The following is a 24,570-nucleotide window of genomic DNA, read 5'->3' as shown; positions in this document are numbered from 1 at the left end:
TATTTTAAAAATGTATATTTTTGAAAAAAATGTTTAAAAGTCGCCTCCTTAAAAGGAGAAGACGACGTTTTCACTGAAATCACAGTTATATACATTACGGTGTGCAATTCAGTCTAATTCACAAAATATAATTCTTCCTCTTCAAATTTACCAATATGTATATCCCAAATATCCATCTGGTGATTCAAATTTCTGTTTGTGCAGATAGTCTTCTAAAAGCAATTCCAACCTAAAAACATAAAAGTATAATTTAGGCTAAATGGATATACCATAAAATAAATCATCGTTATTTGAATGAAGTCTTTTAAGTTAATATAAAATTCAATAGTAACTTTGAAATGGCTTTGAAACAGTGTGTATCTGACATATGAAAACAATTTCTTTCCTCCCATCTGAACTTTTCCCCACCTTCTGTGATTTTTTTTTTTTGGAAAAATTTGTTTATTTGATAAAAATTTTTGTGTGTAGTGTGTGATTATTCTTGTTGAGCTGGATTTATATGGTAGTAAAGATATCATTGAAAATGTTTTTAAAAGTAATTAAGAAAGGTCTGGAAACACGGGATGCACTGTTTGCAGTGAGTGTTCTTTTACAGAGATGGTTAGATATGAATCAGGAGGTATATGCGTGTTTCATTGATTTTGAGATGTCATTTGGCAGAGTGCAGCACAATGGTCTTAAAGAAATTTTATTAAATAAAAACAGACAGTAGAGATATTAGAATTACACACATCAAAATAATCTAGGGGACACCTACATTAATAGCTTTAAATCAATGTTAGCCGCAAATACAAAAATAAATTTATTTTTTTAATCTTTTTTGTTGTTTTGTCGCTTACCACCTTGGACAGTAATGCTGATAAGAATAGCTATAAAAAATTTAACAAAACTTCAATCTATCTATAATCGTTTTCATCGTTCTTGGCGTGTGCGTGTAAAAACACTTGCAATAAGTTGTTTCATCTGTCTTTCCTTGTCTAAGCTCGATTCGTTTACCTCCTCCAGTGGCGGAGCAAAATGTAGCATGTTAAACGAAATAATAGTTATAAAAGAAAATTATAAATTATTTTTCATTAAATTTCTAATAACGGAATATACGTATAAATTGCGAAGAATTATTTTTCTAGCTTGCTGTACAATAGGACAGGATATAACGAAAATTATATTTTAAAAGGATTTTGAAATATACCCAAAAAAGTGTTAATTATTTAACCCACTTTAATTAAAAAATGATACAGATTTTTTAAGTTTTAAGCACTGTAGCGAATTCTGAACTGTTACAACGTACTGACCTTGATTAATTAGCTAATCAGTGAGCGTCTTCACTGGAACTGTCTTCATCATTGGAATCTTCCGCCAAATCGATAATAATCCTACTTTCATTTTCATCATATGTGACCATTTTTGCCCAGTCGTCCTGAATTAATTTTTCAGTATGGTTAACACAACTCGCCCACACTGCAGGTGTTTCCTCAGCTAATGCATCGCCCCAAACTTTTTTCACTGTTTCATCTCCACGTCCATGTTCTCCAATATGACGATCATAGTATTGTTTAGAAATGCCCCAGACCAACTCAATCGGATTATATTGACAGTGATATGGAGGCAATCTCAAAACCTGATGCCCATGTTCTTGGAGTAGCTCGTCTATAACGTACCTGGTATTTTATGGTTTATTCTGGCGACAAAGACTCAATAGCTCTGTCTTGCCCGAATCGTCGTCAAAAATAATTCTTTTCGCTCGTAACCATTCTTGTAAGTCCGATTTTTTTCCAACTGGCATTCGGTAACTTTTCTATTAAAAAGCTATGGTATGAGGCATTATCCATAATAATTAGATGGTTCCTCCAACATTGGTATCAGCTTTTCGGAGACCCACTTTTAAAAGACTCTTTATCCATAGAATTATGATAGTCTGCACTCTTCGATTTCGTAGAAAACAGTAATCCAGCATCTTTAACAAATCCTTGCCTACTTCCGGCATGTAAAACAACAAAGCGTTTACCTGTATTTTCGTGTCCTTTTCTGATGCTTTTCACACAGTCATCTTGCCAAGTACGTTTATATGCCCCTTTTAGGAATATCCATGTTTCATCTAAAAAAACGAACTGAAGTGGGCTTGGACTTAAAACATTTCTCATATAATGCCTCAAAAAATACAGTCGTTTGGAGACAATACATGGTTTCTCACATAGCACTCGTCTACTATTTTCTAGTTTGTATGAAAACCCACAATTTTCATAAGACGCCACAAACTTGTATCAGAACCGTCATAGAGATGCTTGTTTCTTAATTGTGTATTTAGAACTTTAATTGTAACGTGCTCTCCTTTTGCTTTCATGCCATACAGTACATTTCTAATCTCTCCTTTTATAGTATCGCTGACATCATTAGTCTTTTTTTTGTACATTACGTGACTCTCCTGGTATCAGTTGTATTCACTCTTTATTCTTGTCACTCTGCGAAGACTGATTTTCAAAGCGTCCGCTACTCGTTCATGTACCGATGATAACGAAAGCTAAGGTCCGTTGTTTTCTTTTTCTTTTTTAAAATACTCCAATAAATGAACTACACATTGTCGCATTTCTCCTGTTATCGTTTTTCCCGGCATTTTTTTTTTATTAAATAGAAAAATTAGATATTCACAACAAAAAATAATAAGTAAAACTGTTCGGAACAAATTCCAACAATGACTGACTAAAATCGACTAAAACAACATAAAATATCAATGGTAATTGCTACAATTATAAACCTATTAGCCAGCTCATTCAAGAACAATGCCACAAGTCATTATTGCAATGGGTATCGGAAGAGAGAGGGTTAATTTATAATAAACTGGAATTTTTAAGGTGTCGAGAGTATTATTTTATGTAATAGAATTCCACACAGTAAGAGCTCAAACTATTAATTAATTAAAAACTGTTTACTTATAAAAACTATTTTATCAGCTACTTCAAACCTGCACAGATCAGAGTAACATGTTAAAAAAAAAAACACGTCACTGCCAGCTATCTGTATTCGTAAAGAGGCCGAACTTATCACCGACACCGTATCGGCCAAACGCATCGGTGTTATTGCTACAATACTGGGAGACGTGAGTGATCTCTTCATTCCCTTCTCATCGCACTTTACCATGACGAACGTGACTCGCACAATTGAATTACGCATCTGTGTATCAGAGAGAGACGAATATTAAAAATTCCGTAGTAGCTTATTTCAGGCACACGCCAAGAACGATGAAAACGAGTATATCAGATAAAAGTAATGTTTCTTTATTGGTACTTGATATTCGATGTCTATGTGGATTTTTATTTAGTTTTGCAATTGCCAATAATGGAGAGACATAATTTAACTCGCGAAACGCAGTGGCGGGCTAGAAGCCAAAGAGACGTTGCTGAGGTCTTCCACAAAAACAGAAGTGACATTAATCGTTTGTAATTAAGGTGTCAAGAAACTGGTGATGTTGAACATTATAGAGGTCGTACAAGGATTGAAGTGTTTGCAAGTGGCCAAACCATTAGAAATAGACTGCATGAAGTATGGTTAAATGCTCGAAGACCTGTGAGAGTGCCTATATTATCCAGAGGAAATCGTGCTCATCGACTTCAGTGGGCACAAGAACACGTAAATTGGGTTAGACGTGAGTGGGCCTCTACTTTGTTCACAGATGAGTCCCGATTTGGATTTGCACCAGATACTGCGATATTATTCTCGAATCTATTGTTGTACCCTTTGCACAACCTTCATTTAAATCCCAAATTTTTCAAAATTCTGTAGAGAGAACTCACACTCGTACACCTCTTCAAGCCTTTTCTGCAAGAGCTTCAATGATACACGACAACTTTCAGTCTCATGAAAACGATGAAATGGTATTTATAATGAACTGTTTGTCATACTACCTCAAGTCTGTCATGGTTGCTTTCCTTTTAGCAAGTGTTGTAGCTGGAAGTTTTAGTGTATTATTTGACTCGTTTGCGTTTGTTAGCATACTCGCTTGTTGAATGATCCTTTCTACTGTACGTAAAGATACTCCAGTAACTTCACTCACACGTTGTTTAATACTAGATCGATTATCTTCAGGAAATAGTATTTGCATATATTTAAATCCATTGTAAACTATTCCTTTGGATTCTGATGTTAAACTGATCTGTTTACTCGTACTACACTTAACCATCTCCATTCTACAAAATAGTTCTAATACGCGTGGTAGCACCTTTCTTGTTGAGACTCGACAACATAATGAGACTAAATTACAAACTCGTCTGAAATCCAGTGACTAGAAATTCTCGGAAATAATTCTTATGAGTTCTTTGTATGTCCTTAACGAGTCGTTAAGGAGTCATTAATAATGACTTTATAATTACGGTTTTAAGGTAACTGATACTAAATTAGAAATTAACTTTTACCAAACTTTATAGAGTATCAATTATTAAAGATGGTATTATAAAAAACAAAAAGTTTGGTATCTATAAAACAATCTGTGTACAATCAAACTCCATTTATTATTTAAGTGAATAATAATTGTGTAATTAGTGCGATTCCAAATAATTTAATTTGTTTAATATTGCAACGCCACTGCATGGGTCTGATCATAGATATTCTATTGTCTGCGCGATTAACTATTTAGTGGAAGGGCTCGCCACTCTGAAATAAGCTGTAACAACTTGTATATATAAGCTGCGCTGATATTAGGTTAGTTTAGTTGATAAGATATTATCGTGCTGTAAACTTATAAATAAATAAATATATTTATATAAATTAAAACAGCTCGTTCTATTTAAACACGCTACAATATATTTATCATAAATCAACAATATCGCCTTTGTCAATGGAAGAGATCAATGGCAAATACGTTCTGGTTAAATTAACTAAAATCTAGAAAATCCATGAACTACTCGATGATACCAATAATTCTAGATAGATACTTCAGAAAGCAATGTAGTATTACAAAACAATTGTGACAGCCTGCCTTGATATTGTTGTATTACATATCCTTATATTCCACGCTCCGCTGTGGAGCTGTTCTGCGGCGCCCGATAAACTACGCGTAATTTCTTCCAAAATATCTAGTTCTACTTATGTAAGCCCGCTGAGGCGGCCTGTGATTATTAATATTAGCGAGTTGTTTTGAAAGAAGCGATATCAATTTGCACTGTAAGCGATAATTATTAATAAAATTAGAATTTGTAATACTTGTAATTAAGTGAGTTTTGGGAGTTAAATAAAGTTAGTTAAACGTTGTACTTCACTTAATCTCTGGACCCACAGAAAATCAATATGTTAGGAAAATAAAATTACCTGGTCAGTGCGCCTCCAGTGCATTTCTGTTTACAACTTGGTAAAAACTGGCCCATTATAATTTGTAACAATTTTTTAAACATCTTTCCATAACAAGCCTCCATTTCAAAGCCAGCAGTTTCTAAGAAGGTGTGCACTAAAGTTGCAGTAATGTCTACTTCGGGTTCTAATTTTAAAGTTGATGTCAACCATTTCCAACCATTTTGAATATTATAAATATTAGTACATCCTCGTTTGGGCTTAACAATCATAATAGCGGAATAAAGACGCATGACACCTAAAATATATATAGGTATATATACTAAGAATATTATACACGATTGAAGCCGTAAATGTTACTATGTTGGTATTTCTGTACACTCGTTTAATGAGTTTCGTAGAAAAAAAAAGTGAAACATAAGGCCCATCCATTACTGAATATTGGCCATCATTACGGCAAATTGATCTCGTATCTTATGGTTCTTATTAGTAAATGTATATCCATGCCTGGACAAATTCGAATGTAATTATAATTTCGAATTGTTTCTAATTCCCTGTGTCCGATTCTTCTCGATCGACGATGATCGCAGGACGAAATGATTGCGGGCATTTCCTCAATACATATTAGGCAATCTATAGTTAGCAGGAAGTCAGACAAACTGTAATTAAGCTACTAATCGATATGTTTCATAATTATACACGGTGAAACTATACAAATTCAGGAAATCAAGATTAATGTGAGATTACAAATTAATGGAATAATTTGTGATTGAACATACTCAATAAGTACCAGAAGATCAATAGAAAATATCTAAATACACAAAATATAAAATAATATTAATAGTTTAAAATAATTACAACCTTTCATAACATCATAATACTAATTTACTCAATTTTTGAATTGTTATCTCACCTGAGTAGTGCTACCTATAAATTGAATATTTAGAATGTATGATTCAGTTACACTATCTAATTTATATCCAAGTTCATTAAGTGTAACTGATCTAGGAGGGAATGTTCCGAAAGTTCTATTTAAATTTGGTTGTGATATCGTATGTCTTCGAGGCGCTGGATGAGGTTGGATGATGGCTTTGTTTTTTGGCTCTCTTGGCATTCCGAAGATATCTGACTACCTTCCACATAATGACAATCAACATATCAATGAATATAGTCACTAGTCCTGTGGTTAAATTAGGAATCCACTAATGGTTGACAATGGTTTTCCACGTATGTTCGGATATGTCTTGGTCCAACTGGTCTGCCTCTTCTTCTTCCTTCTTGTATGTAGGCTTTAAAGCCTGTTTCTTCTTCAATATTAGCCTCCTAAATTGTTTAAATTACCGTACCATCTTTTTTGGCATCTCACCTCCCCGAATGTCTATATTATGTCTGGGAATTTTGATCTGTTTTATTATTGACCTCTGCATAAGCTCTTCAATGGGGCTGACGGGAGTCTTTAATAAGTCTTCCAATTGCTGTTTCCAATCCATTACTGGATATGAATAATGTTGTTCCGGGTCTGAGCAACGCATTTTGGTGACAGCTAATAAAACTGGCTTCCTTTATCATGCACTCTACTATATTGCAGGTGGAGTTGGGAGTTCTATCATATAATTAATTTAATATACAGTTCGGCTGGGTATCCATCTTAATGATTGCCATAAGTGAACATGCCAACTCTTCTTTGTTTAATTCTATACGCATTTCTTTATCTTCATATGTCATTTCAAAATAGTGTAAATTATTATAATCTACTGCAAGTAGATCCCTTGGGATCATCAACGAACGAACAAGGCCACTTGTCACCGACAACGGAAGAGCTGTAACTCTCAGTCGGTTATATCTAGTGTTGTCAATTATTAGGAAATATCCAATAATGACGATGTCTCCTTCTTCATTTTGTAAAACCGTATCTATTATTGGCTGCCTTCTTATATTTACTCCTTGTGGAAGGAACTTTGTAGTATTCAACATAATTGACTCTATCCGAGTTTTATAATATCTATAAAGTGTCCATGATTGTATTGAAGGTTTAATATTTTTTCGTATGTGTTCGTACGTTATGTTGCATATTCCATTGCACGGTCATAGGCCGCTTCCACTTTCAGTCGTATGTTTTTTTTTCTAATGTGTCAGCTCTATATGAGACATCACATAGACCTTTAGACATTTCCTTGGTTCCTTTTATCAGTGCTTCTCGGAACCTATTTAAATCTTCATTTATTCTTTCTTCTGTAGAATTAATCAAAGCTATCGTTTTTAACATCATCTTCGTCTGATGTTTTGAATTTTTTATTATTTCCTTCTGATTTTCGTCCAAGGAATCAATGTCCCTGTATAATTCATCATTTACTCCAAATGATGTTGTGAGGACTGTTCCTAGAATGTTTGCCCGTTCTTGTTCTTCTTTAAGCTGACTCGATAGTGATTCACAATTTATTATATTGCTTGCCTTACATATATCTTCCAGAGATTCTACCATTCAATCTAAGGCCCGTTCACCATCCAAATTCTTTTTTTTTTTCTAGATGAGTTTTTATTATAAATATCCCTCGATCTATATATACATCGCTAAGATGCTTTGAATGTAATCTGGGGAATGGGGCATAAATCTTGTACAAGTATACATTTGACAATTTCAAAAATACTAAAAATAGTATGCAAAATATAAATTTTTCCACATACTACGTGCTCTATTTGTCTTTTGTGAGGTGAGCTCTAAGACTATTGGTATCAACTTGTTTACAAATTATTGGACTAATTTGTGATTGAACAATGCCTGTCTAATCTTGTACATTTTTTGAGCTAAGAGCATTTTCCCCTTCATATCACCCTTTGCCTTAATTTTCTTAATATGTATGTTCTAATTTACCGATTTGATGTATTACTTTAATACTGCTTAAATTAGAAGTTCTTTATAGATTTCGATCATTTGTACCAATCTTTCATTCGTTCTGATTATTGCCCATATGATCTTTCGTATTCTTCGGAATACGAATCCAGTCGTCCCATACTATTTGTTGCTGAGTCTATGTTTCGACTGCATATAATAATATGGGCTAAATATAAATTTTAATGAGGCGATATTAAACATCCAACGATAAGGTAGAGTTTGAGAGAAGTTTTATCCATTTAATGACTCACAGTCATGTTTGATATGGTTGACTGTATCAGATCCTCTTCTACAGAGACTCCATGCAACAGTCCCATTGTATGCAGGTGGCCCTTCACTGGCGCTTGTCCAATAGGGAAGCCTATGATGACTTTAAGCTGATGCCTGGTTTTTTCCGCAGTACTTCAGCCCTATGAGCATACGTCCTTCCCATATGCACTTTGCCATGTGTTTGACCGGATGTCTTGTGAGTTATGTTGCCTTTGGGTCCAGGCTTTTTTCCGGTCGCGGACAATGTTTTTTGTAATGACGAAGTATTTTGTAGCTGATCCCATTCTGACCAGATCATCAACACGTCTTAGGGCTTCTAAGAGCCCCAATGGCTATATTGATCCGCTTCAGTTCGAAGACCCCCATACTACTGTTGTGAATTTATTAAAAGGTTCAATATTTATAACACTTACGGATTTAATTTATTTCTTTATTTATATTAACTTATCTGACAATAATTTATTATATCCGTACGTAACAAATTCGCGAGCGCGGGTCTTGAGAATTAACTGTCCCTTCCAAATAAAGTTCCGTTATTATATACCAGTGCCGTTATCTCGAAAACTCTAAAACCTTCGATGGCGAAACGGTAAAGGCAAACTGGATTTCCCTCGCATCGGTTCTGGAAGGTCGCTCAGGTAAATCGAAGTCTCTCGTAAATTCTAAAACATATTAGAATAAAAACATGTTTACAGGTTAAAACTATGACTCATATTTTTACGTAACATTGCCCCCCTCTCAAAAGATGGTTCCTCCTGGAACCTTGTCGGGACTAGAACTGGAACGGTATGCTGGTATCGGCAACTGGACCCTCTTTTACAACTTCCAGTTGTATAAAAATGACAAGGGACGGTTTTCTCTCCGCACCAGTAACTATGCGGATTGCAACAGACTAACACCTGGACTTCGGTGTCTTTAAAGATCTCCTCCACCATATTTCGGATAACCCTCCAATCTAATTGGCGGCACTCCAACTTTGGCATGGCTAACTTTTGCACGTCGGACTCCAGTACGTGCTCTCTCAATTGAAGTAAGGCTTCCCATACATCTCGGTAGGTAGGTTGGTCACGGGCAGTGTCTTTTGTTACCAGGTAGAAAAGGTAACGTGATGCATCTTGGAGTTTCAAGGTTTTACCGGGAGCTGGCACTTGGCATTGAAGTTCTGCAACTCGACCAAACTTCCTTCGAAAGACGGATGCCAACCCTGGTGCGTCTTTGATACTGGCCGGGATGGTAAGGGCCAGCGAGTAGTCATCGGGGAGCGCGAGTAGATCTTGCTTTTCTTCAGTGGTAACACCATGTCTCGCTTTACCGGTACCTCCATAGGCACCCATGAATTCCTCAAACGTGAGGTCAGACACATCGTGGACTTGGTTTACTTCCACTTCTTCATCTACGTTGTGGTCACCTTCGAAAGACGCCAACCGGTTATGGTGTACTATCATCGGCTTTCCCCTCGGAATCTTGCTTATTCGGTAGATGACATCGTTGATCTTCTCCATAATGAGGTATGGACCTTCCCAAAACTGCTGCAATTTGGGAGAACAACCTTTTCGCTTCTTGGGATTATACAGCCATACTTTGTCGTTCTTCTTAAAGCAACCCTTTTCGGCTTGTGTATCGTACCGTTTCTTCATTCTGTCGCTAGCGATCTGAAGGTGGGAACGGACCAACTCATGTACATCGTCCATTCTTCTTCGTAATTCGATCACATAATCTTCACCTGCTACATCTTCTCCAGGTTTACATCCAAACTCGAGATCACAAGGTAGTCGCATTTCGCGTCCGAATAGGACTTTGGCTGGTGTCTGGCCTGTTGATTCGTTAACAGCAGATCTGTAGGCCATTGTGAAGAACGGAAGGTATTGGTCCCAGTCTCGCTGATGATCGGACACCATCTTTGTCAAATACTTGCCAACTGTCCTATTCATTCGTTCTACCATACCATCCGATTGCGGATGATACGCGGTAGTTCTTGTTTTCTTCATGCCTAGTCTATCACATATTCCTTGGAATAGATCACTTTCGAAGTTCCTGCCTTGGTCACTATGGATCTCCAAAGGCACTCCAAATCGGCTGATATATTCTTGGATCAACTTATCTGCAACGGTGGCGGCCTTCTGGTCTGGAAGTGCGTAAATCTCGACCCACTTAGTGAAGTAATCCATTACTACCAACATGTACTTGCCCCCATTTTCACTTTCTGGAAATGGCCCTGCAATGTCCAAAGCTATTCTTTCAAACGGGCTTCCAACATTATATTGTCTCATAGGAGCTCTCCTTTTTCGGTGAGGCCCGTTACTCGTAGCACAAATAGTACATTTCTTACACCAGTCTTTTACGTCGTCTGAACTGTTCATCCAATAAAACCGTTCCCGAATTCGCTGAAGGGTTTTCCTTACACCAAAATGCCCTCCCGATGGACTGTCGTGTAACTGACGAAGTACTTCGGCTATTCTGCTCTTTGGGATCACCAACTGTCTTCTCTTCTCTGAACCGTCATCATTTTCCAGGACTCGTTTGAGCAAGCCATCTTCGATGATAAATGAGTCCCACTGGGCCCAATACGTCTTAACTACTGAGCATAGGTTTGATATTTCCTGCCAAGGTGGTCGACGGTTTTCCTCTTTCCATTTTCGGATTTTCTGTATAACTGGATCTCTCTCTTGTTCTGCCCTTATCTTAGTAGGCGTCCAGTCGTCGTTGACAATCGTCGTTCTTAGCACTGCTGCTTCCTTGGATTCCGTTTTGTTGCAGTGGGAACACTCTGCTGGGCATGGCCTTCTGGAAAGAGAATCAGCGTTTCTGTGGCTAACTCCGGCCCGGTGCTCAATCTTAAAATCGTATTCTTGGAGTCGTTCGATCCACCTGGCTATCTGACCCTCTGGATTCTTAAACTGCATCAACCACTTAAGGGCGGCATGGTCGGTTCGGATTAGAAACTTTCTGCCATAGAGGTATAGAAGTGCTCTACTGATTTAACTACTGCTAGAAGTTCTCTTCTCGTGACGCAATAATTCCGCTCAGGTTTTGAAAGAACTTTACTAAAATATCCGAGGACTCGTTCCTGTCCTCCTTGAATCTGAGACAGCACTCCTCCAATTCCCACATTACTTGCATCCGTATCTAAGATGAACTCTCCTTCTGGCAGTGGATACCCTAAAATTGGTGCTGTTATTAGATGTTTTTTTAAGGTCTCAAAGGCATTTTGGCAGTCTGTATCCCAGCGGTAATCTCTTGGTTCCTCCGTAAGTCGCGTTAATGGCTTAGCGATATCTGCAAACTTCTTAATAAACCTCCGGTAGTAAGTACATAGTCCAAGAAAACTTCTCACTTGATGTTTGTCAGTTGGTTTTGGCCATTCCTTAATGGAATCGATTTTCCCCTTATCCACGGCCACTCCTTCTTTACTGACTATATGACCCAGATAATTGACTTTACCTTGAAATAGCTGGCACTTCTTGGGGTTTAGCATCAATTGGGCAGCTTTAAGTCGATTAAAAACGTTTTCTAAATTCCTCAAATGATCTTCGAATGTCTCCCCCAAGACGATTATGTCATCTAAATAAACCAGGCATGTTTTCCAAGATAACCCTCTCAACACATTTTCCATAAGCCTCTCAAATGTCGCAGGAGCATTACAGAGTCCAAATGGCATAACGTTGAATTGCCACAATCCAGATCCTGTGGTGAAGGCTGTCTTTTCTTTATCTACTGGGTCCATTTCTACCTGCCAGTATCCAGACTTCAAATCCAAAGTAGAAAACAATTTACTTCCAGCCAATGTGTCCAATGTGTCATCGATCCGAGGCAGAGGATAACTATCTTTCTTGGTAACGTTGTTCAGCAAACGGTAATCCACACAGAACCTCGTCGTTCCGTCTTTCTTCATTTCCTGGACAATCGTTTCAGCTTCCTCTCTTTTCGCCTGTGGTAATCGTCGAGCTGTTTGACGAATTGGCTTAGCATTACCAGTATCAATTTTATGCTTAACAACCGTAGTTCTTCCCGTCTTTCCTCCTTTCGATACGAAAATATCACGATACTGCCGAAGAAATTCCCTTAATTTCTTTTTCTCCATCTGATTTAGAGACTGTCCTGCGACTGCAACCATTTGGTCGAATTTGTCGTTGGAATTATCAGATGTTGTCGCCTGACGGATTATGGATGTCACAGGTACACAAGTTCCTACTTTTGTCTCTTTCTTTATGGTCACTGGGTAGTCGTTGACATTGATAAGTCTCACAGGAATTTCTTTAGCCGAAGTCACCAATTCCTTTCCAATTATGATTCCACGGCCAACCTCATCGTCGTGGTTCCAAGGCTCCATCATAACAGGTCTCCCTTCGTCTACAATTCCCTGTAGTCGCGCTACTATGATCGTTTCGCTTCTCGCAGGCACGACTGTATCTTCTGTAATGGCTGCTTGCACAGTGTTGTCATTATGTGGATGAAGAAATACCTCCTCGTTGCCAACTTTGATTACCTTATTCTTAAAATCCAATTGGAATCCATGCATATTCATTACGTCCATTCCTAATATAACATCCTCTTCGATGTCAGCAACTATAACAGTATGGACGAACTTTTCTGCTCCAATTCCCAATTGTACCTGGATTTCTCCATGAATGTTGGCATTTTCACCTGTAGCGGTCCGAAGTCGCAACCTCGTTGGTAACAGTTTCTTACGGCTGTTTATAACTGTTGGACGTATAATGGTTCTGGTCGCTCCGGTATCCACCAACAACGTATGTCTTTTACCATTTATTTCTCCATCTACATATACACTATCTTCACGACATTTCAAAGAAGCTATTAGTATGAGAGGGTCTTTGGAAAAGTTCCGGGTCGAAGCTGCTCCCCTAAAGCCGACTCGTTCTGGTTTTTCCGATGGTGAGTTTCTTGATTTTATGGTCTTCGTTTTCTTGCATGTCATGCTTTTTATCATATTAACGAGCTGGTCAAGTTTATCTTCATCTTCTTCCTCTTTTACAGTCCTAACTTTACTGTAACCGCCAGAGGCCTGCGTAGCTGACTCATATTCGAGGGCGGCGGATAAGACATCAACCAGCGTCTTGTGACGAGCTAATCGTAGTGTTCTCTGCATTTCATGATCACGAAGACCATCAATAAACGTTTGAACGGCCAATTTTTCCATCATGTCTTCGGGAGCTGTTGGATAAGCATATCGTACTAATCTGGCAATATCTACCTCATATTCTTGAAGAGCCTCATCTTTCTTCTGTCTACGATTTTTAAGCTGCGACTGATATACATGCTCCAAATGTTCGTGGCCATATCGCATATTTAACCTCTTCTTCAGTTGTTCGAAATCATCGGTCTCCTCTACGGCTATGGTCTGAAGCACATCTAAGGCATCTCCTCGAAGAGCGATAGTCAGGTTTACAGCCTTTTCTTTTTCAGACCATCCATTCGCTCTTGCAGCTGATTCGAACTGTTTCATGTAGTTGTTCCATGACGATTTTCCGTCGAAAGTTGGGACTTTGACATGCACAGAACTTCCACTTCCTTCAAATTTCGGCCGTGTCTCCAACTTACATTTCGTCTCGTCTTCTTTTATCTCCACTGTAATCGGATTGTTACCTCTCTCTGCTGTCCCTGTTTCCTTCATCTTCCTTTCCATCTCTTTCCATATCTTTTCTTCGAAGGCCAACATATCGGCAGCAACTTGGTTTTTTAACGAAGACACTCTATCGTCAAGAGCAGATATCTCTGAAGTGACTTTAGAGATGTTAGCAGAAACTTTGCTTTCCAGAGAAGAAATCTCGTTAGAAACTTTGCTTTCTAAAGAAGCGATGTCGCCGGATACTTTGTTTTCCAATGATGCGATATCGCCGGAAACTTTGGCTACATCAGAAGAAACTTTCGAAATATCGTCAGAAACTTTGTTCTCCAATTTCGAAATCGACGAGATGACAGCATCTTCAAATATATAAGTCTCTGGATCTAGACCTTCTTCTAGCAAAGCGTTCTTTAGTCGTTGGACTAACTCAGCCTTTTTTCCGGTAGAAGCTAATTCTCTGTCTTCGAGATGTCTTCTTAAATTAGTCACTGTCAGCTCATAAATCGTCGTCATTTTCACAATTTACAAATATTCACTTGTATTATTATTATAAGTCTAATTTATGTTCGATCTCACTCTGACACCATTTGTTGTGAATTTATTAAAAGGTTCAATATTTATAACACTTCTTCTTCTTCTTCTTAAAGTGCCTATCCGTTCCGGACGTTGGCGATCATCACGGCTATCTTCACTTTGCTTATTGCAGCGCGGAACAGTTCAGTGGTAGTCGTGTTATACCACTTTCGCAAATTTTGAAGCCAGGAAATGCGTCTTCTTCCCGGTCCTCTCTTACCATTTACTTTCCCTTGGAGAATCAGCTGGAGAAGGCCGTAACGTTCTTGATTTCTCATTACATGACCTAGATATTCCAACTTTTTAGTTTTGACGGTCATGAGAATTTCACATTCTTTCCCCATTCTACGCAGGACCTCCACATTAGTAACTCTGTCAACCCAGGATATACGTAAGATGCGCCTATAACACCACATTTCGAAAGCTTCGAGCCGATTCATAGATGCAACAGTCAGTGTCCATGCTTCCATTCCGTAGAGCAGAACTGTGAATATGTAGCAGTTCAATAGACGGCATTTTGTTTTTAATGATATGTCTCGACTGTTGAAAATAGTTCTCATTCTAACAAATGCTGCTTTTGCTTTTATTATTCGCTGTTTAATTTCTGTTGAGTGGTCCCATTGGCTATTTAAATTGGTGCCTAGATATGTATATTGCTCGACTCTTTCGATATTCTGTTGGTTGATTGTAAGTTGAGCGTTTAGTATTGGTTTTTTACTAATTGTCATAAATTTGGTTTTCTTTATGTTAAGAGCTAGTCCGTATCTGTTGCTGACTTCTGTTATGCGATTTGTTAATATCTGTAAGTCATTCAGATTATCGGCAAAGACTTATAACACTTACGGATTTAATTTATTTCTTTATTTATATTAACTTATCTGACAATAATTTATTATATCCGTACGTAACAAATTCGCGAGCGCGGGTCTTGAGAATTAACTGTCCCTTCCAAATACAGTTCCGTTATTATATACCAGTGCCGTTATCTCGAAAACTCTAAAACCTTCGATGGCGAAACGGTAAAGGCAAACTGGATTTCCCTCGCATCGGTTCTGGAAGGTCGCTCAGGTAAATCGAAGTCTCTCGTAAATTCTAAAACATATTAGAATAAAAACATGTTTACAGGTTAAAACTATGACTCATATTTTTACGTAACACTACGTTCTCTTGCACAGTGCAAGATTGCACAAATCTCTGCCTGAAATACAGAGGGATATTCTCCTAGTGGAATAGAAATGTTTAAATTTCCACCACTACTGAATATTCCGGCACCCAAACCTTGTTCAGTTTTAGACCCGTTTTTTACCAGGTATAGCCTTGCAACCTGGGTGGAGTGTTTCCTTTGCCCCATTTCTCTCATAGGCACTTGGCAGGGTACTTTAGGCCTATATCTCGGTACAATATGGTCTGAAATCGTCATGCATTCGGTATTCCCTCTTTAATTTATAATTTTACTGTCTTGATCTAACCGATAAGTTGCTCAGGTTTCCTCGTCGTCTATAATATCCTATCCTCGCCTCCACCTCATAACAAAAGGTAAAGTGCTCCTCAGAATCTCCGTGATTTCAAGACAAGCAAGTCTTTCCACTTTGCTTAGTTTGAGGATAGCACTTTTTTGCTGCACTTTTGACCACCATATCACTGATGCATGTGTAATTACTTGTTTTACCACTTTATAAATCCAATATAACGAGTCTGCTTTCAAATCCCACATTTTTCCATGAGTGCGTCTGGTTACCAATAACGCTGTGACCGCTCTTGGTAATTCGTCCTATCTGCTGATTCAAAGTAAGTCTCGAGACTAGTATTACCTACACCAAGATACTTAGCTTCACCCACCAGATTTAGATGTGTACCATTTAGGCTTAGAGCATCCAATCCCTCTAAATTCCTCCAGGTGAATTTCATGATTTTGGACTTCTGGGGACTTGTTAAGACCTACATTTAATGTCCATTCTGTAACTAAATGAGCTCTCAGAGCCTCTTGCGTTATATCCCTGACTGTGCCATTAAATTTGCCTGAATCGCGATGTCAATTATGTCGATAAAATCCGAATCCGAAAAAAAAAATTGCTGAATTTAGCTATTAGCCCATCGATTACCAGATTCCACAATAGAGTAGATAAAACTCCCCTTGCGGACAGCCAGTGGTAACTCTATCCTGCGAACAGCTTCTCACTAACTGTGCTGACACTGTATATCCCTGTACCGTTGCGTATATCACTTTTCTCCTCAGCATGCAGTCTATCCATCTGCAGCTTGTTTCGTCTTTTCGTGGTTTATTCGTAGCAGGTATTGTCGAATGCTCCCTCTATACCAAGAAATGTACCCAACATCACATATTGGCTTTCCAGAACGATCTCCACCCTCTGTGCGAGATGTTGCAATGCCGTTTCCGTAGGGAAGCCTGCTCGATACGCATACTGCCCCTTATATACTGACTGAGTTTCAACCTATACACCTTCTCTAATATGCCTATCGAGCAATTTTTCTAGTTTTTAGTACGAATGACATCAGTTTTATCGACCCTAAGGACTTAGATTTTTCTTGTCCAGTTTTGACAGGTTTGGGAACAAAAACCACCCTTATGAGCTTCCATACTTTTGGTATAAACCCCATTCCTAACCTAGCTAAGTAGTTAGGTATTATTGACTGACACGTTATGTAAAATAATTTTTTTTTTGAGGTTGCAGTCATTAATAGGGCACGAAAGTGAAACTCTTTGTTCTTTAATCAAGCTTTCGTAAAATTTATTTGCTTCTTCAGGATATGCTAAAATATGGTATCAGTAAATACAATGAAATTAGAATTAAATAACATTGTATAAAACGAGTATAAAAACTTACAACATGAGGTTAATCCATTAAATTTTTAAATTGACAAAACATTAAAACTTAACTTATCAAAATTATATAGTTATGTAAGTAACATGATGAGCGACACTTTGTACGTAACCATAATAACAACCAAAAGCTAGTTATCAACAACAAATAACATAATAAACAGAAACGAGTGTCTTTCTGACATAAATCAAACATCAATATAATAATCAATGTCATAATGAATTTATACAAAATTAAATAAAATTAAAATATTACATAACTTTATAATTTTGATAAGTTAAGTTTTAATGTTTTGTCAATTTAAAAATTTAATGGATTAACCTCATGTTGTAAGTTTTTATACCAGTTTTATACAATGTTATTTAATTCTAATTTCATTGTATTTACTGATACCCTATTTTAGCATATCCTGAAGAAGCAAATAAATTTTGCGAAAGCTTGATTAAAGAACAAAGAGTTTCACTTTCCTGCCCTATTAAGGACTGCAACCTCAAAATAAAACTTTATTATATATATATATATTTAGCAAGACTGGTTGGATTATCGACCGAAACATAATTTTGTAGTGAATTAGCAGGATGCGGTCTGTTGTATATTTGTAAAAAAAATCCTTTTTTTCTTTAAGTATTTATATTTCGCTAAGTTTTTGTAAGAAGAAAAGGATTTTTATTTACAAATATATGATTTACAGACATACCGCATACCTGCTAATTCACTAGAAACACTTTTGACAACGCTGTTTGGCAAGTGTCTATCGTAAACAGAAGTAATTTTTATTGCAATGACACCATATGTATAAAGTGAGTAACTAAAGAATATAACAAAGATCATATTGTATGTGAGCAAACATGTTATGAGTGAAAGTCATTGTGTAATGAATATAAAAGTAAAATAACATAAAAAATCAATATTAATACCGATTATTTTCTCCTCTGCGTTGTAGTACACTTTCCATGCGATCTCTTAAGGACCTTATTAAGTTTCTGAGTGATTCTTGAGGAATAGCTACCCACTAATGTAGTTTCGATACTGCAGCACTGGGCAAATTGTTCTCTAGGCCCCCGATAGACCCGTCGTCTTCTGTCATTGCTATACAAGCACATACGACTCTCATCAGAGAATAAAACTCTGCTCCATTTGCCAAGATCCCAATTGACGTGTTAACCATCGGAGTTAAGTTTGGACCTTGTGTTAGCTCGTCTGGGATTCGAAGTGGCAGCCTTAAGTATTTTCCTAACTGTCCACTGAGTGACACCTCGTACATTCTTTAAGGATTATTGAAGCTCAACTCCTGTCGCGTGACGATTTGTCGTTACACGTCGTCGACCCAAACCTGGTCGTCGATTGTAGCTACTGGTCTCCTGGATTCGACGGTAAGTCCTTGAGACTGCAAACTGCGCCATAAGTAGACGACGGGTGATAGTCCTCTGACTATAGCCCTCTCGTAATAATTCAATTACCTGAGCCGCCTTCACTGGTGAAATATCCATTTGTAAAATATTCACCTACTGCACTTCGAAGTATACACACACGTTAACGTTTGAAAAGCGATTGGGACGACCACCCGCAAATTCATTCTAAATTGGGTAGAACATGCCCGTTACAATGTTTGCTGCATTCCCTATGCCATACAGAAGTAGACAAATTTTACAACACGTTGCCTATTTGCATAAAACAATTATTGGAAGTTCTATAATAGACAATATTTTTTGCGTAGTTGTTTTAATTCAAAGTACCACAACATAAAATTACTAAGCATAAACTACATTTATATATATGAGGCGTGTTTTTTAAGTTAGTACCGTTTTGGAATTAAAAAAAGACGTGCAAAGATATGGCAATAATTTTATTTTTACATGAAAGCCTGTACCTTAATCTACTTTTGCTGACCGCCCAGGTGTTTCTTCAAGTGCTGGAACAAATGGTAGTCGCTGGGCGCCAGATCAGGGCTGTATGGAGGATGATCTAGAGTTTCCCGTTTAAATGATTTGATGAGATCTTTGGTCTGATTAGCCACATGTGGACGGGCATTGTCATGCAGCAAAACGATACCCTTACTCAACTTGCCACGTCTTTTGTTCTGGATTGCACGACGCAGATTTTTCAATGTCTCACAATAAGACGCTGCATTGATTGTCTCATTACGAGGCAGAAACTCCACTAGCAATACTCCTTTTCTGTCCCAAAAAACTGTGCACATGATTTTCCGGGCAGAAATTGTTTGCTTAAACTTCACTCTTTTGGGTGATGATGAATGTCGCCATTCCATGGATTGTTGTTTCGATTCTGGTGTGACGTAGGCCACCCACGTTTCATCACCAGTAACAATTTGGTCTAAAAAATCTTCACCTTCACTGTGGTACCGCTCAAGGAATGTCAATGCACTGCCTAAACGTTGGGTTTTGTGCAAATCCGTCAACATTTTTGGAACCCAACGTGAACACAATTTCCGGTAATTCAAGTTCTCGGTAACAATGCGATACAAAACACTACGAGAATACTGAGGAAAGCAGTCGGACAATGATAAAATTATAAAGCGTCTATTTTCTCTCACCTTTTCGTCCACTTTCTGCACCAAATTTTTATTAACGACCGAAGGACGCCCACTCCGTTCTTCATCATGCACATTTGTGCGGCCATCTTTAAATGCTCTCACCCATTTCCTTACCATTCCATCACTCATAATGTTTTGTCCGTAAACTTCAACGATCTCACGATGAATATCGATCGGTTTTACGCCTTTAGCACTAAGAAATCGTATAACAGCACGTACTTCACAATCAGCGTGACTCACGATTGTTGGAGGCATCTTAAACACTGGAGTAAACAAGTATACAATGAAGAATCAGACTGTAACGGCGTCAGTGCGTAGACAAGAGATGTAGGTAACCAGCGCTCATGCGCGGAACGCCGACCGTAGCGCTGCGGCAGCGGAATCGCAAAACGGTACTTACTTAAAAAATATGCCTCGTATATATATATATATATATATATATATATATATATATATATATATATATATATATATATATATATAAATACGCTATATACACTTCAATTACCTGTCATTCTTTTTAAATATTTATCCTGCTTCTCTATTTGTCCATTACTATATTGATACCCCTGCCTCTGGTAATATTCTTCATCAGATTCCCCCTCTTGCCTGGGAACATTATAGGGTACCAAATAAGGGCACACCTTGTAAAAGTAGGCTAAAATTAATTTACCAAAGTCTGGGAATTCGTTCCATAAAGAAACAATCACAGTAGCATAACAAAAAGCGGATTCAGAATTACTAGAAATTATTAAATCACTCTGAAGAACAAATCTCTTCGCTAGTAAATTTTTACAAAACTGGATACCTTGTGGATGGATGGAAGCATTAATTCTCTTATCAGCTATAATATTATCCTGCCCTTTTAGCAACCTAAATAGTTTGTTAAATTTGTCTAACACATGTTCAGCGTTTACGCCTGACAATGAATTTACTGGAATATTTATGGCTTTTTTGCAATCCTGCATAAACTGTTTTTGAGTAACATCATTTTCTAAATTCTTAATACTTTCTGTATATTTATCAAGAAAGTCCATCAATTCGGAATATATATGAAAATTGTCCAAATTTATATATTTTTCTATACTTGCAGCAGACTGACTTCTAGCAACAGGTTTAGGGGTTGCAACAAGCGGTTTAGATTCAACTGGCAAAGGAGTTGGTTTGGGAATATTTGCTTGTTCGTTAATCTTGTTTATACTATCCACAGTTTCATTTATTTTTCTTTCTATATTTTGTAATTGTATAAACATATCTTGAGCGTTTTTAACATCATCCTCTGTAACTTTTGCATTTTTACAACTTTTAATTATTTCATCAAAGCTAGATGGCAAGGAGTTTAGTAACTGAAAATCTTCTGTGAGCTGAGCCTTCAGATTTTCGATTTTCTGACATCGTTTGATCGTTTTTAAGATCTTCTCGTAAAGACTCAAAAATTCTGGCTGTAATTTCTAAAAAAGGTAAGACAAATTAGTTAAAATTTATTTTATTGACTATGAAAATTGTTAATATAATAAATAATTTACATAGACCGACAAAAAACAAGCCACCATGAAATATTTAAAAACAGCACATAAGAATTTATTAATTCTACTTATAGTTGCTAGAGCTAGTGCATCCTTGAAATAACGGTATGTCTGTAAGGCTATAAATTCTTATATTGACGAGTCATGGCATACGTGCGGTAACCCTCACCTGGCACACTTCAGCCCTGCACGTCATCAACCCAAATATTTTTGAAAATGTAGATGAAATTAAAAAAAAAACTTGTTGCTGCAACCTTGAAATTTTTATACGATTTTGTTCATTCAAGTCAATTACTATGAAGATCACTGCCTAATCAATTAAATGAGCCATATACTCAAGGTGTTAAAGGTAAATCACTGGTTGATTGATAATAAATAATGTGAGGAGAGAATGAAGGACACTAATTTGGTTCAAAAACTAATTAAGAATACAAGTACTTTTTTGGAGATTGGTTTAGTTTAGATAATAAAAATAAAGATGATGACAAAAATGAAGATGCTGAAACAACTGTACTGTAATCAAAAGGCAGAATTAAGAATTACCAACAGTCTGTGTATAAAACAAGTGAGAATAAGTGAGAGTATGAGAGAGGGCTGCACCGTGTCCCGACTGCTGTTTAACTATACCTATGTAGAAAAAATTTTTGATTTTACACAGCACTAGGCTGACTCATAAGCAAGTATAGTTCAAAATAAAACAACCAATGAATAGACAGAGTTGAGTAATTTAAATATTTTGGGGCTACCTTAAAAAAAGTAAATTGGGCAGCAAAGAAGTGAAGACACAATGATTAGAAATATTAGCTAGAAAATATAGTATCCCCTTCCTGAAATCATATTTATGGCAAATCTTAATGTATAGTAGTAAGGTTAAGTAAATTTAGTAAACTGTATAGAAGCATGTGAATGTGGTATCACAGGTTACTCAAAATTCCATGGATCAACTTTAATATAAATGAGGAGGTCCTAATACCTAAAGGGAGCTATTAAACATAGTCATAACAATAAAAAGACCTTATTCTAATAGACGACAAATATAACTTATTGAATGCTGTCCTCTTAATGGACAAAATTGCAAGTTAAAGTAAAGTTTGCATTGAAGTGGACCTGTTTGCAAACAACACTAATCACTCATGATTCAAGAATATGAGTTTGGCCATGGAATTTTTAACAAATCTACTATACCACTAGGGTACCAGAGCCAGCCCAGTATGTGACAAATACAGTGCAGCTGAATGTCCTCCTAGAATTTCCAACTATATAATATACTCAAAGGCAACCTTCAACACATCCACCAACTCACTAATTAGGCAAGAAATTTGATCCAAGAATGTAACTTTCCACTATAATGATAATTTAATTTATATATTTGTCCAAGCCAAAAGAGAAAAAAAAATCTGAAAAATGTAATATCAAAAGCAATGATTAAAGCCCATACGAATGTATATATACTCATGGTTCAAAGACATAAGAAACTAACATGGAAGAATAATGTCAGTGCAATAATAACAGCAAGAGAAGGATCCCATCATTGCACACCTCCAAATAGTATGAATGACTATTGGCTGTACCTACTATACTATACCTGAATAAGATGTTTAATATTAAATAATTGTTGTAAGAAGCCAGAAATTACCAATTATGGTGCTTACTGTAAAAATAAACCTTAATTTATCTGGAACTGATGTCACAACTTTTCCCATATGAATCCAGTTAGAAGTTGAATAAAACGTAAATATTTGTCAGTTTGACAAGATATAATAACTGATAATTATTTTGAAAACCTGCTAGTTGTATACTTGAAACTAGAAGGACAAAGTTAAGTCTAAATTTGATATATTTAACAATGTAAGTAAGAATAGTCTAATACATGGACAAATACAGAGAATGAAGATTAGTCATTGTAAGATCTAGATTCATGTTTAATGTGGTATGATATACACAATTTTAACATAAAATGCATTAAAACAAATAAGTTTTCAATATATACCTAATTGTAGAAAAATATACAATAATACTTATAAATACAATGCTTTGTGTATATTTTATCTGAGAAAAAAGAGTATCTACATACCTTAATTTTATCTATGCACTTATAGAGGAGTTGTTTTTCATATTCTCTTCTCTTAATTTCATTTTCTTGTGCTTGCCTTTTTAATTCTAAATCTTTGTAGTATAAAGCCAATTGTGCTTGCGAATAGGAAGAGTTCTTATCATATTCTTGAAGAGCTTGATTTATATTCTTTTCTTGTTGTTGTAGGTCTTCAACAAACTCTTGCTGTTTTTTAAACCATTGTTCTTTTTTATTTAACTCTTGTTGTACTGTAAAGTCCTCGAATTTCTTTAAACGGGCTTGTACCTTATTTATTACTTCTTGTCTTCTATTGTGTTCGAAAACATCTAATAAGCCTTGAAACTGAATTTCTGATTGCTTGGATTGAGGACTACTCTCTTTTAAATTATCCTTTGGGCTAGTAATCCCCCCTTGATTTTTTCTAGGTGGCTTTTCAGTTGGAATATATCTATTTGTAGAGCAATTAATATGATCTAATTTATTTAAAACTGAAACTTTTAACTGCTTAAAACCAAAAGAGAGTACATCTTCCATTATGAACTAAAGTTACTAACTATAAAACAGTAGTTAAAATTACAACAACATCAAAATGACAATAACAGCAATAAATAGTAACACCTATATTTTTTATATTGCTACTTAATTACTAAAGATTTTTTTGTTTTTGTGTTGGAATATACATATACAATATACAAATCTACAAATGTTTAGGAAAACATTTCATTATACAATGTTGCCAATGTGCCATGTTATCAACGAAAAAAGAATCCCAGAGAAAAAAAAAATATATAAAAATTATTCAGTTATAGATATTTAGGTACTAGTGTAGTAAGACGGAACGATGTCTACGAAGATGAAATTTATATCAATGAATTCTGCTTCACTTACTAATGATTTTGTGTAATCTGTTTAACTCTATAAATTATAAAATTTTATAAAATTTTCTACCTTTGGCAACACTAAATAGTTGTGATCT

General features: G+C 36.4%; 1 protein-coding gene across 1 annotated transcript; it reads right to left on the bottom strand.

Moving 5' to 3' along the window:
* Gle1 (Gle1 RNA export mediator) lies at positions 1 to 24,570 on the bottom strand. Its single transcript, XM_072523321.1, has 4 exons — positions 23,595 to 24,570; positions 20,503 to 21,445; positions 5,299 to 5,575; positions 1 to 229 (listed from the first exon to the last, which is right to left on the bottom strand). The coding sequence occupies exons 1-4, from the start codon at positions 24,126 to 24,128 to the stop codon at positions 148 to 150; spliced, it is 1,836 nt and encodes a 611-aa protein (XP_072379422.1). The 5' UTR covers positions 24,129 to 24,570; the 3' UTR covers positions 1 to 147.

This window comes from Diabrotica undecimpunctata, chromosome 2 (genome assembly GCF_040954645.1).
Source record: "Diabrotica undecimpunctata isolate CICGRU chromosome 2, icDiaUnde3, whole genome shotgun sequence".
Lineage (NCBI taxonomy): Eukaryota > Metazoa > Arthropoda > Insecta > Coleoptera > Chrysomelidae > Diabrotica > Diabrotica undecimpunctata.
Note: the sequence above shows the minus strand (reverse complement) of the source record. Positions and strands in the feature narration are given on the sequence as shown.